The sequence below is a fragment of the Orbicella franksi genome, chromosome 14, assembly GCF_964199315.1.
Source record: "Orbicella franksi chromosome 14, jaOrbFran1.1, whole genome shotgun sequence".
Classification (NCBI taxonomy): domain Eukaryota; kingdom Metazoa; phylum Cnidaria; class Anthozoa; order Scleractinia; family Merulinidae; genus Orbicella; species Orbicella franksi.
The window spans coordinates 3,481,721-3,499,220 of NC_138158.1; the positions used below are offsets into that span (position 1 = coordinate 3,481,721).

Sequence of the window (17,500 nt, forward strand, 5' to 3'; positions counted from 1 at the left end):
AAGGGCGATCTTACGAACTGGCCTCAGCTTTTACCAACATTGTGTCAGCTTTTGGACAGTGAAGATTACAATGTCTGTGAGGTACATGTAAAGCGCTGTTCTTTCTAGGCTGGCATCTTTCCAGTTTCCTAAACGTTTATAAATGCATAAGCTTTTATTTTTCAAGCAGCTCCTAAACATGACGTCTGTAGCAATATGTTAATTATAATTTTAGCAACGGACGATTTGATGAATGGTGAAGACTCCTCTAACACTTACTAATTTTACAATACGTAACACGAAATTCATGCCAAAAGTAATAAGCTTAGTTCAAGTGTTATTCAATGACAAATGTATAAGTTTAGTGTGCATAATTTGTTTGACAGAGACTGCTGAGTAAATATTAAAAGTTATTTGCACTTGTAGTTTGATCTTCAGCAATAGTTGCTCTGTCTAAATGAACATGTTATAAATTTATATTCTAGGGTTAGTTCATTGTTGCTCTCTCGTAAGTCTCCAAAACATGAATGATAAACTTGGTGGACCTTGGGAACCTATTAAAATAATGGTTACATGTACATGTGAGAATTCAGTGTCTATTAGGGTAGGGTGTTCAGTGGAAAAAGGTTTTGGCTAAAACAGAAAACACCTTCAAATAGGGTCAAGTATTTATTTAAGGCAAGGGATGGGAGCAGACTTGACAGGAGTGGGGTTCCAAATTCGGACCACAAACTAAATGCCAAGGCAACACTTTCATATCTGCAATAATGCACAGTCCCTTGCAATACACTAAGTATCAGTTTTACACTTCCTTTTGTCAGATGCATGGATTAGAGTTTTGTGATAATTCTATTATTGAATCTGGAATCAATACAATGGGCTGTAGTTATGATAACAATTCTAATCCCGAAGGCTTCTAGCGTTCAAGTATTTTGTTTCAGGCCAGGCAACTTCTACATAGATAAGCTACAGAAGTTGCTATTTTGCAAACTGCCATGGTACTTACACCCACATGTAGCAGTTGAAAACACTGATGTTCTCATAACGTGTGTTTGTAGGGAGCTTTTGGTGCGCTGCAGAAGATTTGTGAAGATTCTGCTGAACAGCTTGATAGTGATGCTCTCAACACACCCCTCATCATATTAATCCCAAAGTTCCTGCAGTTCTTCAGACATGCAAGCCCTAAAATAAGGTTAGTACATTTACAGCTATTTTTAGATTATGGAAATCAGAAATTTTTATGGGAATGGGTTTATTACCACTAAAACTGAATGAGTGAAATATTTATTTTGGAGCAGCTACACAATGCAGGGCCACTTTTGAAGGTGCAGCATATACATATGTGTTTAGTGGCTCATTTGGCTTGTTTGGCTTGGCAGTGGATAAAAGAATGAGGAATAATCTAAACATGTGTTAAGTCCTAGGTCTAAATATTTAGTGGCTCATTTGGCTCAACAGTGGATGACAAAGGAGCAAATGAGCGGGATCATGTGATGGATGGTTAAAAGTGGCCCTTTATTCTGTAGTTTAGCCTTTATTTTAATTGCCTTCTTAGCTTTGTCACGGAAGGAAACACACCGGGAAAGCCAGTTTCTAAGCGAGCACCAGTGGAAGGAGCGTCAAGGAAAAGTCTCTTCCCGGATTCAAACCAGCCATTAGGCCCAAGAGAATGGTCCTCAGATGAAATTTTGGCTCTCGTACAACATATTTGTCTCTTTTAGGAAGAAGCGTGGACAGACAAATGGCCTACTATGAAGAATGAAGCCTTCTGGAATGCCTGTGCCAATTCCGTCAACAAGACATGCAATTCCTCGAGGACAGGTCTGTGCACAAAATTTCTATTAACAAATTGTTTTCATATCCAATGATAAGTAAACATTTTATCCCGTGAGTTGTGACCCATTTCTTCTCAACTTTTTGTTAAAGGAATTTTCTTACTGTGTGCTGATATTCCTACGAATTCTGCCTAAGTGCTATCACTAGAGTGATTTTTGTGTATTTGTTTTGCTTTAAAGGTTCTTCCTGTCCCTCAAGAGTCAACAAACATCTCATGAAAAAGTTCAAGTCTTTGTCTGAAGCTGAAGAGGCACTCAATATTGATTATGTCCTCAAATCTGGAAATTCTGAAGAAACTTGTGACAACACTCAACCTCCAAGGCTTATTCCAGAAGATGTCTCGTTGTCACCCATCTTCAGCTGCTCCCCCTCAAAGTATACACAGCCTCCTCAGAGCCGAAGTGTTGGTGATGTGGTGAAGGAGTTTCTTTCATTTTTCAAAAGTTCAATGTCAATGAGGCTAAAGTCACAAATCCTGAACCATTTGTTTAAGGTCACCTTGGTAGAGGATGGAGGTCTAGATTTTTTCAAATTTGTAAAAAGTGATTTCCTTCTTTCAAGTGTCAAGGCAATGGAAACATTGTATAAAGGAGGCAAGCACAACCTCATTTATTCCTTGAGCAAATGCTTTGAAGGTCCTGCGCCAAGAATGTATCTAAATCGTATGCCTTACGGTTTGCTTGATTATAATATACGTTTCTTCGCATGCAATAGAACACAGAAACTTGGCATGGAAGAACATTATGCTTCATGGCTTGAGACCATGTTCAGCCAGTTTGGACATAAGTGGCTCTGCCTCCATAGGGGTCCAGTATGGCAATATGAAGTGGAACCACAGGCAGCAGAACATGTTAATGTTGATGAAGCTGATAGCTCTGACATGGACATTATTGAAAGTGCCTTGCAGCAGTCTTCCCTTAGTCTGGAAGACAGTAGTGATACACTAGACTTGAGCAACATAACCCCAAGCTTCATGGACAATGATACCTTTGCTATGCCTACCTGTTCTTCACCTTTATCAGAAGAAAATGTCCCTGAAGAAATCTCACCTGAAGCAAATGGCGTGGAAGATGTGATTCACGTGTCACACTTGTGGAATCGTGTCCCAGAAAGTGCAAGGCAGGAAGTGGAACAAGGGCTGGTTTCTCCTCAGGAAATGGAAAGGCTGCATTCCATTCAACCGAACTCATCCACAACTGTGAGACGTAACCCATACATGTATGACCCCCTTAAGGTTGGTGATGTAAAAATGTATAACCACTAATATGTACCTGTTCCATGTGTAACAAGGTCATTTGGAATTAGCTTTTTGTTTGTTTGGTTGTGTTATATTATATTTATTTTTCAAGCCCTGCAAATTATATCTGTACTTTTAGTGTGGTCCACCACCTAAGGAGTCACCTGGAATTGTGTAGTTCCAGAAAATATCCAAACCTCCCCCACGGAAGGGATTTTTTCCAAGACCCCCCACCCCTCTGGAAATTTCAATTAAACTTGATACATTCTTTAATGTTTTGGTCTAAGAGAACCCCCCACCCCCCCCCCCCAGGAAATTCCAATCCCTTCTGTGGGGGGAGTATGGATATTTTCTGGTATTGCACATTGAGTCTATTTTCCATTTAAGGCCCATCAAAGGTATCTGTGGACTTACAGCAGAAATTGTTGTTGGCCTTGTCGCTAACCTTGAGAGCAGAGAGCTGCGTCGTGTTGAATACCGTGAGAGAGGTCTCCCCTTTGAGCACCCTAGGGCCTCTTCAACAGATGATGTGGAAGGGATAATTGCCACCATGCACGAAATGATTGGGGAAGTATTTGATGTCAAGCAGTTCAATGATGAGCAGCCAAAAATTCTTAACGAATTTAACAAGAGAATTGACCCAGATTTACAATTTTATTACTGGTCAGGAGCATACGAACGTTTCAGTGAGTTTGAGCTGCCATCGTTCAACCAGCCATCTGGGGAAGGCATTACTGAAAGACTTGATAGAATTATCATATCGCGTCAAGGCGACCCAGGTGTATTTGTTTCAGACCGAGCATCCATGCCACAAAGAGGTCAGTTGACTGCAAGAGCACAATATCACAGAGACCCTGTGGAATTGCCTCCAGCTGTAATGCAGGGGATCACCCACAATAACTGTTCGTCCTAATTATTACTTTTTCAAAGAGTACAATTTGATAAACTTTGTCTACCTTTCTAGTTACATAAATTTAAGAAATGTTTGAAAAAATTCTCAGTGATTCCCTCTCTCAAGTGCAGAAACAGTTACACAGTGTTGACAACATGAATACTGTAATTTTTATTTGTAAATCTATGTCGATAAACCCTGACAAAATGTGTCTTTATTTATAAGAGATAAAAGCCTTTTGCTCCCTGCCAAAAATTATTATATCGAACTCCTGACCAATCATTTCTTTAATAATGAAATAGAGTACTGTAATTTTACATCAAAAGGGAGGTGAAAAAGTTGTCTTGCAAAAGCAACTTACATTTTCATTTATTAGAATTTTACTTAACTTTGAAACTAGCTTTGACCACTGCCTTTTCCCACACCCCTTTCCTGGTGATGTCAATGGTCAAATAAAAACCAATCATAAGAAAAGTAGTGGAAAAACGAATTTTGTTTACAGATACCTCAAGAGACGGGTCACTCAACAGTGGATGCAAAAACTTAGTTAATTCACGGGCTATGTATCCTATTTTCTTGTAATTTGATGATGCCATGATGTATACCGCAATGGCATTTTGGTCATGCAGATTGTCTGGTTCTGCCTTGAGACTGACAAAAACAGGCCTATTATGTTCATACAGGTGTTCATATGATTCCTCTAGTGCTTTCTGCCTGTCTGGTGAATGACATGTTCCCAGAACCTTAAAGGGCAAGCAATGCCTGGGTGAAGTACATGAATCATCTGCCACCTCAGACTCATCAGACTCCTCCTCTTCATTGCTTTCATCATGAACATCAGAAATGTGATCATCGGCAGCAGATTGTCGGATAAATGGCAATGGAACTGCTCTGTCTTTAGGTTGTAGTTTCCACAATACTGTGTACTTCTTCCCTTCCATTTCAATACGACAGTGAGAGGTACACAAGTATTCTCCCTGGTTAAGATCTGCAGCCACTGCCTTCTGAATAAAACCTCCAATCTCGGAGCCTTGCTTGAAATGGACTCTTGCAAATTCCATTGTTAGAATTGGAAAGCATGGAATTTTCCATTGAATGGTGGAAAGCCTATCCACATGGATTATTTCGAAGACCTTTTCTTGAGTGTCAGCTGCACACACACAAAAAAAATCCCCTTAATTTCCACTTTTTATGTACAAGGTACAAGAACTAGGTTGGGGAAGTACTGTTGAAATGTTCATTTAGAATCACTATTAATCCCTTTTTTTCTTTGAAGTGACATGCTCTTTTACAAGGGTACAAACAGACCCAGTTTAAACATACTATTCCTTTGAAAACTTCTTACTTTTCAGCCATTAGCACTGTTTTCCTAACAAATATATTATTGAAACTGAGAAATATTTTTACAGAGCATCTAAAAGTACTAAGGCTATCACTATTGCCAACTCTGTCGGATATGATAAGTCACAACACAAACACTACATCAAAACTTCATGGTCTATAACTTACCAATGGTTATAGCTTCAGTCGATGACACTGCCAATTGATAACCTGCTTCATTTCTCTTGGTAACCTGCAAGTGTTTGTTTCAGAAAAAAACAATTATCATCGGGAGGGAGTACTCATTGCAATTCTTAGTGGGGGTGTGCCACCTGGCCCTCTAAATCCTGACCCAATTTCAGAACAAAACAGGCCATTTCCCACAACCATTTTCAGAGCCGGCCTCAAAAATCCATACCCTTTTTCAGACCTGGTTTCTGAAAGTTGCACTCGATTTGTGTACCCTTTCAAGTGAAGTCAACATGTCTCTTAAGCATTTTGTTATAATTATTTAGTGGTACAGGGCACTGAACATTGCCTTGGCCACAAAATTCTAGAGTAAATGGAACTGCATCCAGTGGAAACCCTACCAGATTTCAAACCAAAAAGGTCAAAACACCAAAAACCTTTTCAGACCAAAACAGCTCAAAAACCATACCCTTTGGGGTGGCACATACCTATACAGCCTCTATAGGGGAGTAACCTCCATCCAGGCATTTATCAGACAGCAGATTTGTAGCATCAAGTATTGGGGTACTGCACCTTTAATTGTAAGTTAACTACAGAAATCAAGGCTGTCGCCTAAGGAAATTTTAAGGAGCCCAAGCCACTTTTCTAGGAGCCCAGAATAAATTTGCCATGGTAAATCTGGGGGGGGGGGGTTGGCGAGACTGGGGAAGACGGGGGGGTGGAGTAAATTTGGAAATTTAGGGGAGGGGTCCAGAGGCAGAGATTTTCCATGAGACACTAATATGGTCTGTTTTATCAATCAAATTTTTGAAATAAAGTGTTCATTAAAGTGATCAGGTCATCACTGAGAGAGAATACTATTTGTGGTCAAGCAAATTCAATAATTGGTGTATCCATGCAAGTGCTGCAGCTTTTTTTACAAAAATTTATATTGCCTCTTTCGTTTTTGAGTTTAGCAATTCTAAACAAATCATGAAATGCAAGCTGCAAATGAAAACAAATAAAAATGAAATATGTATTTGGGGCGTTTGAATTTGGCCTCACTGAACTGTGCTTTCCTTCCCCGGGCTTCAGGGACATAAGTATAAACAAAAGGTGCATTTTTTAGGCAGCATTACTGCATTATATTGGCTGCTTCTTTGGAGAAAATATATTCTCGTATATTGGGCGGAGCCATGACAATTGGTTTGATAATTTAAAATATAAAACCCTGGTATGCAAAAAGAATTGCAATGCTGTTTTCTTTTTGCTGGCTTGAAGCTACTTGAATATTTCGACTTTTAAGTCATAAATATCCTTTCAGAAACTACAGAAATTCATTCAGTACAGCTAAGTGAACTTTTCCAAAGTATTGGACAAAAAAAAAAAGCCCAAGATATTATCCTTATTCAAATCTAAATCTAATGTCAGTAGCAGCATCACTCCAATTCCAAAATTATTTGTTAATCAAAGTAGTTACTTTGCAACTGGAATCAGTAGGGCATCAACAGAGACATAATCCATTGGCATACATGACGTGCATTTATTCAATACTGAGCTTGCAATGCATTGTAGGGCGATTTTCAACTATGGCTGTTTTCGGTTGTTTTGTGAGCGGAGAGAGATTTTGTTGCCGTGTTTTGGCCCATATTTCTCGTGTTAAAAGCAAAACAGGACCAGAGTAGCTGTTGTTTTCCGTTTAATTTATTGTGTGAATGATCTTTTGGCCGATTTCATAAGAAGATTGAAGTCATCGGACAGATTAGATGGGAATGAAAACTCCATGTTTACGCGCCCACTCGGGCTCCTTCAACGAAACTTTAGTCGCCCACACTCGTAGCTTAGGCGCCTCAGGCGACCGGGCGCCCGTTAGGCAGCAGCCTTGGAAATGAAATTTGTGGTAAACTAAGCAAAAGACAAATCTTTCCATCTGCAATAAAATATTATTTTATATGTACAAAATATTTCCACCAACCTTTGTAAAAAGAGCGAAACTGTTAACTTTTTCCCAACTCTTGGTGTTAACATTACCAACTGCCAGTTCATTTGAAAAGATGGAATCCAGATTACTAAAAATGTTAAGGAGAACATGCGTGTAGTGTTTAATGTCGATTAGACAGGACATTTACACAGTGGGATCTCACTTTTTCAACCTCCTAATATTAATGCCAGTGAAAGATAAGTTGGTTTGGGAAATCAAGGGTGAAATAAACAAACTGCATTGAGGGTAAGTTTTCAAGAGACTCTTCTAGGGGATCCAAAAATTGATATTCAAAATTTTAAATATATATGTGTTACACAACAATTTCAACAAGGATACTATCCACAGAGGTTCTGGATATCCATGGGTGGGTCAGTGTCCCACTTCTGATGTGGGACGGTACAACATGTTTCCACATCAAACACTGTCTGATGGTTAAACACTGCCATGACCTTGTGGAAGTTTGCCTGGTAGGTCTCGTCAGCTCCCTTTTGTGCTAGTGCCTCCAGGATATCCCCTGTTGCTGACAAATGGAATGCACGATGGATGCCAATACCCTTGATATTTTTCAAGTAATCACACCCAGCAGCAATGCACATTTCTTGAAACTGCCTCATGGTAACCTTTAGCCCTTCCAGGATTTCAAAGAGGTCAAAAACATCCCCATCACCACTTAGTGTGACCTTGAACATAACCTTAATTGAAAACAAACAAAACAATCATGTTAGCACTTGGATACTCCCTTCATCTAACAAGAAGTAAAATGTAGTTATGTTATCTCATTATACTGTGTACAAATATTACAAGTTGTGTTGCAAATAAAAAATTATTAAAAATAATGACATCGAATTCATTGTTAAGAGAGAGTTAAGAGAGAGTAACAATGATGTTGATTTTTTAATATCTGAAAAAACTTGAATGGAACTGAAAAACCAAACTTCCACAGGTTTAATTTGTCAGTCTCGGACTAAATTGCAAGCCTAGTTTCTTTGAGTTATTTATGTACTTATTTCTTTATGTATACAAGGATTGCACCTCTGACCTTTTTACAACCAAAAACCAAGAGATCAGAATCTTCTGTTAGGGCAAAATCTGCATGTCCTCTTGCCAGTAGATAAGCTATCTGAGCATCCGATTCATAGGGGGAAACGATGTATTTAACTTTTTCAGCCAAACAAATCTGCATCAGGAAACAAGAAAACAACTGAAAATTATGCTACATTACTACAAGCTACTATCAGTTTTTACGACGTCTTATTTTGCCATATCCATTACTATTAAAAATGTTTTTAGCAATAATAATCAAGTCTAATCTGTGTTTTTTATTCAGTAACATTGCACGAGCAAAAGCGAAGCAAGATCACCATACTTAAAACTTACATTGATGCACTCGGTGATATCGTCGAACGTAATTTCCGCGGCTTGACTTCGAAGCTTGTTTGCTTCTTCGGAAGTAATGTTACCTTCCGCAGCTTTACTGAGGAGATTTTCTTTTTCTCTAAGCGATCGTAGAGAAGAAAACACTGGTAAGTTTGCATTAAAATCGCACGCGAATTATGGGCATGATGAAAGAAAATTTTTCTCACCTTCGTTTCCTATCATTTTCCCCTGCTTTGGCTGGCAAAGACAAACCGTCAAACACGACAAATGGGGTAACACCAGCCTTTTTCACTGAATGTAGACATTTCTGGAAAATTTCACCGCACCTTAAGTTGAAAAAATTATGAAGTAACCAACTTTGAGCATGAGAGAATCGGATCGATCGAAAATTTCAAAATATTTCTCACCTATCTCGCCTTCCACTCTGCGCGAAAGACACACTCAAACCCTTGTGCAGCCAACAGGAAGCATCAATAGCTGCTGTTTGGCCAGAAAGATCACGGAGATTCCTTTTTTTGCAAAACTTAAGAATAAATGGCAGCAGACCCTGAATCCCCATTACGCATTCAGTATTACGAGACGTGCACTCGACCGCGTCAAGGAGCAAATGATAATATTTTAACTGAACGACCACAATGCAACAATAATAATAATAATAATAATAATAATAATAATAATAATAATAATAATCAATATTTAAACAGGGTGACCCCTTCAGTCGCAGGACTGGTATCAACGGGGGCTCTGTATAACATAAAATAAAAAGAGCATGTATAAATAATATATATCTATAAAAAAACTAACTACTTTAAAAGATACGCTGAAATGTTTAAAAAATTAAAAAGCTTAAAAAGGTAATAGCGTTCTCATAAAAATTGGATATCGAATTGAAAATGTTCTAAAAAATAACCTAAGAAAAAAAATCGGAGATAGCCTTGAAACGTTCCTTAGGTGGCAAAATCTTTATGTTCGTTGGAAGGCTATTAAATGTGCATGCACCATGATAATAAAAAGACTTTTTAGCGACATCTAAATGAAATTTGGGAAGTACAATGTCAGTGATTGACGATCTAGTGCATCTGTTAAAAACATGTTGGTTGTCGCTCTGGCAGCGTAACAGGAAATAGTCTTTAAGTGAGCATAGTGCGTACATTAAGCTCTTAAAATGTGTTCTCAAGTTATCCGGTATTTCACTTTAATGTAGCACCAATTATCTCCAGTGGCTGGTTAAAAGTGCCATATTTTAACTTTTTAGGATGAGAACAGTCCTTCAAAAGGTAGGTCCCCCAGTGTCAGTAAGTACTTATATTGTTTTTCTGTTATTTGAATTCCTTTCATCGCAAACCTCTGACACTTCCCCAATCCGAATGATATTTTGTACGTTTGCTTAAGACCGGTGAATGGCTTCCAGGATGGAATGCAACAAGTAAGGGCGACATCTGTGGTAAGGGTGGGCGTGAGAGATAGTGGGGGTAGTGGGGGTGGGAGGTGGGGGGTGGTTTAAAAAGGCCCTACAACAAAACGGTTGTATTTTTTGGCCTTGTATCACCCCACAACAGTGACGCACAGGTGCTTTTAAACTTCACTGAAGTAAACCTGGATGTAGTGTGATTGAAAGCGCCTGCCGCTTCTAAGATATTTTCGCGCCTGATGAAATTTCCTTTCCTTGGAAAGAAATCAAACAATTTTAGCCTGTTTGCTTGATAGCACCGTGTTATTTCAACGCTGTCTATTTTTTTTTTCCTGATTTAAAGCAAATATCACTTTGAACATTTCAAATGTGGAGCAACTTAACGTCGCTATTGGAGATTATGCAAGTGTGAATGTTGCAAACCCAGGTAAGTTTATATTTCTACTTTCTGGTTTTGGAATTTTGGAATTTTAGGGTTTTTCTATGAGAAGGTTTGAGTTTAAATTTTGTTTTTAGCATTGCATAACTTTGCGCCTCAGATTAAATATATTTTTCTTGCCTTTCTTGGTTTCAGACGTACTTAAGTTGTTGAGTAGCTTCTAAGGTCACTTTCATTCGCCTCAACGTGTTTAATGTTTTTCTTGTGCTTTTGCATCTTCTTAGGAAACTCTTCGTCATCGGCAAAGACAGCAACTCAAAACATACAAATACGTAGTCCTGTGTCTGAAAAAACGCCTACTCAAAATACGATGTCTCCGACCTCACCAATTCTCTGCAAGGAAACTGCAGGAAGAGTTGCTAATTATGACATTAAATTCTCTAGAGGAAGGGGCTTTGAATTGACCAAAGAAGGTGGAATGCCCGTCCAAGAAACACCAAACCCAAAGAAATCTCTTGATTTAAGCGAAGATGAAGAGCTAAAAGGACAGCCGGTACAAGAATCGTTTAACCAAGAGAATAGTACCGCTGGTACTCTACAGACAGAAAATGAAAGTTTGCAACACGTTGAAGAATTCTCTGAAGGGAAACCGGTGCAAGAAACTGAGGACCCACCCAGTGAGAAACCAAAACTCGGCATTGAAGAGCAGAGGGACGAGAGAGAAGAGCAGCCGATTCAGGAGACACAGGGGCCTGGTAAGGGGCAAGGAACAGAGACAATGGAGACAAGTCAAGTCAAGGAAGGCGAAGAAGACGGTCAAGAGGTTATAGAAGGAAAAACACTTCAAGAAAGCGCCAGTTCGAACGTAGATAGCGAAAGTACCAAAGAAGAAGCTTTGCCCACTCAAGAAACCATGGCTGCAGGTAAAGGACCTTTTGAAGAGACTGGTCAAGCACAGGGAACAGAGACAGAGGAGAGAAGTCTGGTCACAGAAGGCGAGGAAGACGATGAAGAACTATCTGAAAGGACGCCACTTCAGGAAAGCGCCAATCCCAACACGGAAACTGAATATACCAAAGAAGAAGCTTTACCTACTCAAGAAACCATGGCTGCAGGTAAAGGGCCTTTTGAAGAGACTGGTCAAACGCAGGGAAAAGAAACAGAGGAGACAGGTCATGTCAAAGAAGGCGAGGAAGACCATGTAGAAATTTCTGAAGAGAAACCACTTGAGGAAAGCACCAACTCTAACGCGGAAACCGAATGTACCAGAGAAGAAGCTTTGCCTACTCAAGAAACTATGGCAGCGGGAAAAGGGCCTTTTGAAGAGACTGGGCTCGAGGTAGGCGTCAAGGGGCAACCTACAGACGAGTAGCGTTAGAAACGCGTTTACTGAAACGTAGAGTATGAAGGAACAGTTAGAGTGTCAAGCGCTCTTATGGAAAAACTGAGGCTTCTAGTTTACTGTCATTGATCGGAAATTTTTGCATTATATTTTAGTCTTTTTTTTTTAAGAAACTTGCTTTTTATTTGATGTGAGAGGGAAACAATAGACTGTTTTCGATATATCAAAATTTAGCTTGGCAGTGAGGCTTAGAAGACACAAACAAAGGAAACTGAATATACATGTTTATTCATTTCTTTCATTTGTGTTCTCTAGGCCTCACTATAAAGCTAAATTTTAATATATCGAAAGTGGCCTATTGGTAAGACGTACTGACATACTTTCACTTTGTTTTAAGTGTTGCTTGTAGAAGTGCAAATAGATAGAACGAGTTTTTCCACTTCGTACAGGTTTGTCCTCTTACGCTTTGATGGACTGTCCAAACTTACACTCAGTGGTTGATGTTAAAATACTTGTATTAAATGAATGCACGATAATTAACAAATAATAAATTATGATCATCTTCCTGAAATAAGGGGTTATTGCAACGGTACCACCGCGCGTTGGCGTATTAATAAACGCTCTGTACTCCGGATCGAGCGGTCCTGGTTCGGAAAACCTGTGGGAGGGAGAAAAATACTCCTAGTTGCTCAATGCTACGAAAACCAGACGCTTCTTTTTTTCTCACAACCAGACAAAACACCCCTTAATTATAGTTTTAAACGTTTATCTCAAGTATGGAATATCAAGTTTACAGAACATGCAGAAGGAGCTCAGAGCCACCTTAAAGTTGGAGAATTTAAGGTGACTCTAGGTTGCTTTGTTGTAAAGAAGTGTAAAGAACTGGGATCATAAATTAGAAACTCACTTCTCTTTAATAGGATTTTTATACACTGCAATTATTTAATGACAGAAAGTCTTGAACTTGATAGACAAATTGGAGAAATTCGGGCAGTTTGGAAACTATCATTTCTGGTTCCCAGTCTTCACCACGGAGCACACGGTCCCACTCTTCACAGCCTAGATGGAGATCGGTCTGAAGGCAAACAAAGACGTCATGTTAAGCCTTTAAACTTCTGTTGGCCAATGATTTTTCTTTACCGACAGAATGAGAATAGGGACTTAAATCAGCTGGTGCACATGACAAGAAATGTGCTGAGGGGAGGGTTGGAAGCAAAGGAAGGGGGCAAGAGGTGGGAAGCCGAGAGAAAAGTGGCAGGGAAGAGTATGGGGTTCGGGAGAGGAAAGAGGTGGAAAGCGGAATTTCTGAAAAGGCGGGAATGGCATGGGAAGCGGGGGAAAATAGTACGGAAAGTGAAAACACCCTTCGCCCCTACCTGCACCCTCCTCTCCGGCCCCCTGTTTGAAAATATATGTAGAAAGCCACCTCTAAATACCCATTTGTTTTCGCAGAAGCTCGTTTATCATGGGGCAGCCTAAGTTAACTTAAAATTTAAGCCGCCCTCAGCTTAACCGCTGGGGACTAGACTACTGACATTTCAGGTTGGGTGAGGGGGGTTACTTAGAACTTGGACTTGAAATGTTAATTAGAAAAGCTTCTACAAAAACATTACTTTGGACTGCCGACCTATAGCTATTGGGGACGGTTGAAATAATTTAGATCTGCAAGCTTGCTTATCCTTATGGTTAACGAATGTAACATAAAATAACGACGTTCCGAACGTAGCGGTAACATTTCATGGTGGTTAGCAAATCTCGAAGAAAGCAGCCATCCGAAAGTAGCGAACTGAAATGCGATTTGACTTTTTTTAGGGAAGCAATAGAAATGACACATTCAACAAGCTAGCTGAACCAAAATATTCTGATGTTTGTTTTAGATGACCCTTACTCTCCTGGTATTAGTTATTCCATTATATGAGAACATAAAGCGTCGGAAATAAGAGCCTTGTTCCCTTCGGATTTCATAGCCTTTTCCTATCGCTACCCTTAGTTGGTCCCACCTATCGCTTAGCTATAACTTGTATCACATGTGGACAGGTCAATCATAATGAAATACAAATGTTCTCAATAAGTAGAAAGAAGAAAAGAATAAATCTTGTTCAAAAGAGCCCATCACTAGGAGCGTGCAAGTCCCATACTAAACCTATGTCACGGCATTTTAACAGACCGGTCTATTTTTAGGCTTCTTTTCTCGCCGAATAGGTCAGTTCTGGTTTACATGAGCGCGCATCGGGAGCCCATCACTTCTTGCGGTGAAATGATGACGTCGGTTAAAAATTAAGTCTGTGCTTATGATTGGTCACTGCGGTTGCTGCGGGGGCCTAAATTCGTGGTAAATTCAAACTAAAAATAGATTGGTCTGTGAAAACGCCGTGACAGGAATATGGGGTACTTGCACGCTCCTACACTAATACTCTTTATCAAGTCTGTCCTTACTGATTCTCTGTTCTGCTCGCCTCTGTCGTCGCGACACCAAATGCTCTCTTCAGAAACAATCAAATTAAACCCGTCACGTGGTACATACATCGTTCGATGCGAGCAGCGCTTGTAATTGCACAGAAAACCTTCTGGCAGGGTTTCGTCCGGAAGATGGATTTCATCAGCCTCTGTAAATTTTAGCTGGGACAGATAACCACCTAAGACCTTGGTTTCCTCCTGTTCACACTTGCTGCCCTGAGTTGCATAAGCTGGTAAAAAGAGAATTATTGTTGCCTTAGTACAGACACTGAGTGCGAGTTTTTTTTCTTCTTTTTTTTTTTTTTAAGAAAGACTGAAGTTAAAAAAGAGTCAACCTCCTCGCTTCTACGACGACTTTTTCTCAAACGTCACTCTGGGGACGCAACGTGCGGTATTATCCATGGAGAATGTAGGTAAACGCTACAGATATAGACGTCACGGTTCACAATTCACTCACAAAACATCGAACACGAGCCAAAATCTACATTTAAATACTCAACAACAATCAATTGACTTGTAACCGCTATCAAAAGGATAGACCACTCAAGGATGGCAAAGATATTTTCCGATAAAGTTACGAATACGTCCTCGCCGATGATTTTGAAAGTTTGAGGCTAAAGCTTTCAAACTGTTTCGTGACCGCACGCGCATGCGCGACCGTGACCTAGCTCCTTTAATCATTGGGCACATGCAGGTATGAGTGTGATTGTGGGTGTGACGTCGATATCTGTAGCGTTTATCTGCATTCATTCAAAAACTGTGGCGAGTCCAACTGGATAAACTCATAGAGTAATACTCCAAAGCTCACAGTTGAAACCACTGAAACTTATCTGCCAGCCGCTAACAAGCACTGGCGAAAATGAATTCAAAGGTATGCATAAACGTACTACCGAGTAGGTTACTAATCCCCAGAGGTCACGGAGAAACGTGAAACCCAAAACAAAGAAAATTCTAGTTGCTACAGAAAATGTGTAAAAAGAAAATGGAGAATAAAAATGTAATTTCAGAGCGGACGTTTTCTCATGAAAAACGATGATCCTGGTAGAAGTTCGTAGTAAGGGATGTTTCAATTTCAATGATAGGGTCGAAGTTCAACCTTTTGAAATGACTGATAACTGGACGAGCAAACATGAGAACAGAGTGGTGAGATGCACTCGTAAAATGGATAGAGTGTGTGCAAAGCTGAAGGGCGGCCGTTGTGGATTTAAAATCGCTTCATGAGTTCAAGTGAATCGTAAATAAAGAATGAGCAGAGCAAAGCACTAGTGAAGAGTAGCAGAGTAATTAATTGCATGTGCCCTGTTCTGTTTTCATTGTTGTTGGCGGTTGTCGTTACGGATTGTTGTTTGGAAATGAGACAAAAAGCTCCAAAACTCACTTGATATTGGTCTTATCATAATTCTGTAGTCGACTATGCAACCTGGACATAAGATATCTGCCTGAAGATATTTAGTAGATGATAGAACCAACCATGCCCGACATCGTGATCTCGTCAACTCATCTTCAAGATGAATCTCCTCTATAATATTCCTAACGTCACTAAATGGGATTGGAAGTTCCTCTAGCTTTCTTTGTACACCTATGTTAGCGACCCACACCTGTGAAGAGAGCAAGAGTTATGTGTTTACATTCGCCGTTGACTTGAACGCATTTGTAAAAGACCCTATTCAATATTTCTGCAACGTGTCGCCTTTAATTTGCTAAACTTCAGTTAGGTTCCACTGAAAATGAATATGCTATTTCATTTAATTTATGGCCTTGCTGTGTATATCAAGGAAACAGGAGCATGTAATCCCGGTTAAATGCTTCTGCAAGAAAATTAATGTGAAAAGCATTTAGTCTTGGGAACGTAACTCATTTTGTGAACTGCGCCGTTTTGGACCTTTTGAAGTCAGGTAGAAATTGGAAGAGGGAAGAATTAGAACGAACAGTAGTATCTACATTTTATCTATTTACCTTTTAATCGTCCTCCCTCCCACTCCCATCTTTCAGTGTTGTTTACAAGCTAAAATGCATCGAACAAAGACTTCTTTTACATTGCGATATCCAAGTTGCATTCGGGTCGACAGGTGGGGGGTTGTGGGGGGGAGTAGGTAGGGTGTGTTCCAACGAGTTATAACAGTAATCGTATAGTAATGTTCCAGTACTTTTAAGGCTCCTTTATGTTACATAGCCTACCTTGCATCTTATTGATCTTCCTGAAGGTGTTAAAAAGCTCAAATCATATCTTGCCGCGTATAAATCATCTTCAGCCGGTTGTGTACTAAAAGTCTCCTGTAACACCTTCTTGTCAATTTGAATGCCTTCCTTGAAAGCAATTCGCCAATCGCTTTTCCTGCCCTTTTGTATTTTGGCAACCGCCTCTGTGAGGTTCCATATTTCAGCAACGTCCGCTGTTAATGATATAACGAGGAGTTAGGTTACTAAAACTGTACCGAGTTATAAGTTAGAGACAGCATAGCAATGATTGCTGAATGCCATAACCAAGGTACAAAACTGTCTTACATGCGACCATCTCGGGTTGGGGGCACTTTTCCGACACGTACATCTCTTCCTTCAACCACTTGACAGTGAGACAACCCCCCCCCCCCCGCCCCTGGCAGGGGAGACCAGTTTCTTATTCTACTGCGCTCTTGCTTACCCCTTACTCTAAATGCATGAAGAAAGTTGGAAATCTATCGCTCTCGTTCGACCTCCGACTTTCATGCTCTCTCGTCGACTTCAAACCTCAGGTGCTAAAATTAACTCAGGAAAGTTGACCAGAGTTCTCGCTCGTTTCAGCTGAGGCAGATGCTGTCATCATTCACGTGCAGTCAGCTGGTTTGTCCCCTTGCTGATGACAGTTAGAACAGACTCTTGCCGATTTTGTCATCACTTACAACACTCCTCCACCTTCTTTTTCGTTTTTCCTAATTTAATTTATTTTCTCACCGTTCTTCTGAATGGGACAAAACTCAAAAATAAATCATTGCCTCTTACGTTTAACTCGGTATAATTAATCGACGTTCTCCAAACTAGTTTGTGAAGACAAATATGGCCGGTTTCTAATATCGCATCGTCCCGACTTGTAGCAGCCCCTGGGTCTCTGAGGATGACCTCGCGGATCTAGGAAAATCTA

General features: G+C 39.9%; 6 protein-coding genes across 7 annotated transcripts in view; 3 read left to right on the top strand and 3 right to left on the bottom strand.

The window, feature by feature from the left end:
- The window catches only part of LOC145468004 (transportin-1-like), a 2,400-nt gene extending 700 nt beyond the window's left edge, over positions 1 to 1,700 (top strand). The window contains exons 3-5 of the mRNA XM_081451669.1: positions 1 to 81; positions 1,038 to 1,171; positions 1,535 to 1,700. The exon at positions 1 to 81 is cut by the window's left edge and continues 176 nt beyond it. Of these exons, the coding sequence (XP_081307795.1) occupies positions 1 to 81; positions 1,038 to 1,171; positions 1,535 to 1,700 (381 nt within the window). The remainder of the gene's footprint in view (positions 82 to 1,037; positions 1,172 to 1,534) is intronic.
- Positions 1,701 to 1,720: 20 nt separating this feature from the next.
- LOC145467975 (uncharacterized) lies at positions 1,721 to 3,956 on the top strand. 2 transcript variants are annotated; one of them, XM_081451634.1, is made up of 3 exons: positions 1,721 to 1,800; positions 1,995 to 3,049; positions 3,847 to 3,956. In XM_081451634.1, exons 1-3 carry the CDS (start codon positions 1,731 to 1,733, stop codon positions 3,877 to 3,879), a joined length of 1,158 nt encoding a protein of 385 aa, XP_081307760.1. In that variant the 5' UTR covers positions 1,721 to 1,730; the 3' UTR covers positions 3,880 to 3,956. The 2 variants fall into 2 exon arrangements, with proteins under 2 accessions (XP_081307760.1, XP_081307759.1); XM_081451633.1 differs by lacking the exon at positions 3,847 to 3,956 and adding an exon at positions 3,440 to 3,718.
- A 1,328-nt stretch (positions 3,957 to 5,284) lies between these two features.
- LOC145468716 (exonuclease 1-like) lies at positions 5,285 to 8,599 on the bottom strand. Its single transcript, XM_081452416.1, has 4 exons — positions 8,456 to 8,599; positions 7,753 to 8,108; positions 7,408 to 7,501; positions 5,285 to 5,517 (listed from the first exon to the last, which is right to left on the bottom strand). Exons 1-4 carry the CDS (start codon positions 8,597 to 8,599, stop codon positions 5,443 to 5,445), a joined length of 669 nt encoding a protein of 222 aa, XP_081308542.1. The 3' UTR covers positions 5,285 to 5,442.
- A 209-nt stretch (positions 8,600 to 8,808) lies between these two features.
- On the bottom strand, positions 8,809 to 9,430 carry LOC145468025 (exonuclease 1-like). Its single transcript, XM_081451691.1, has 2 exons — positions 9,201 to 9,430; positions 8,809 to 9,119 (listed from the first exon to the last, which is right to left on the bottom strand). Exons 1-2 carry the CDS (start codon positions 9,350 to 9,352, stop codon positions 8,996 to 8,998), a joined length of 276 nt encoding a protein of 91 aa, XP_081307817.1. The 5' UTR covers positions 9,353 to 9,430; the 3' UTR covers positions 8,809 to 8,995.
- A 619-nt stretch (positions 9,431 to 10,049) lies between these two features.
- LOC145468717 (uncharacterized) lies at positions 10,050 to 12,515 on the top strand. Its single transcript, XM_081452417.1, has 4 exons — positions 10,050 to 10,070; positions 10,186 to 10,237; positions 10,548 to 10,631; positions 10,868 to 12,515. The coding sequence occupies exons 1-4, from the start codon at positions 10,050 to 10,052 to the stop codon at positions 11,953 to 11,955; spliced, it is 1,245 nt and encodes a 414-aa protein (XP_081308543.1). The 3' UTR covers positions 11,956 to 12,515.
- Positions 12,516 to 12,778: 263 nt separating this feature from the next.
- Positions 12,779 to 17,500, bottom strand: part of LOC145467956 (uncharacterized) — a 9,515-nt gene continuing 4,793 nt past the window's right edge. The window contains exons 6-9 of the mRNA XM_081451605.1: positions 16,561 to 16,775; positions 15,761 to 15,980; positions 14,362 to 14,612; positions 12,779 to 13,000 (exon numbers count right to left, since the gene is read on the bottom strand). Of these exons, the coding sequence (XP_081307731.1) occupies positions 12,851 to 13,000; positions 14,362 to 14,612; positions 15,761 to 15,980; positions 16,561 to 16,775 (836 nt within the window). The 3' untranslated portion in view covers positions 12,779 to 12,850. The remainder of the gene's footprint in view (positions 13,001 to 14,361; positions 14,613 to 15,760; positions 15,981 to 16,560; positions 16,776 to 17,500) is intronic.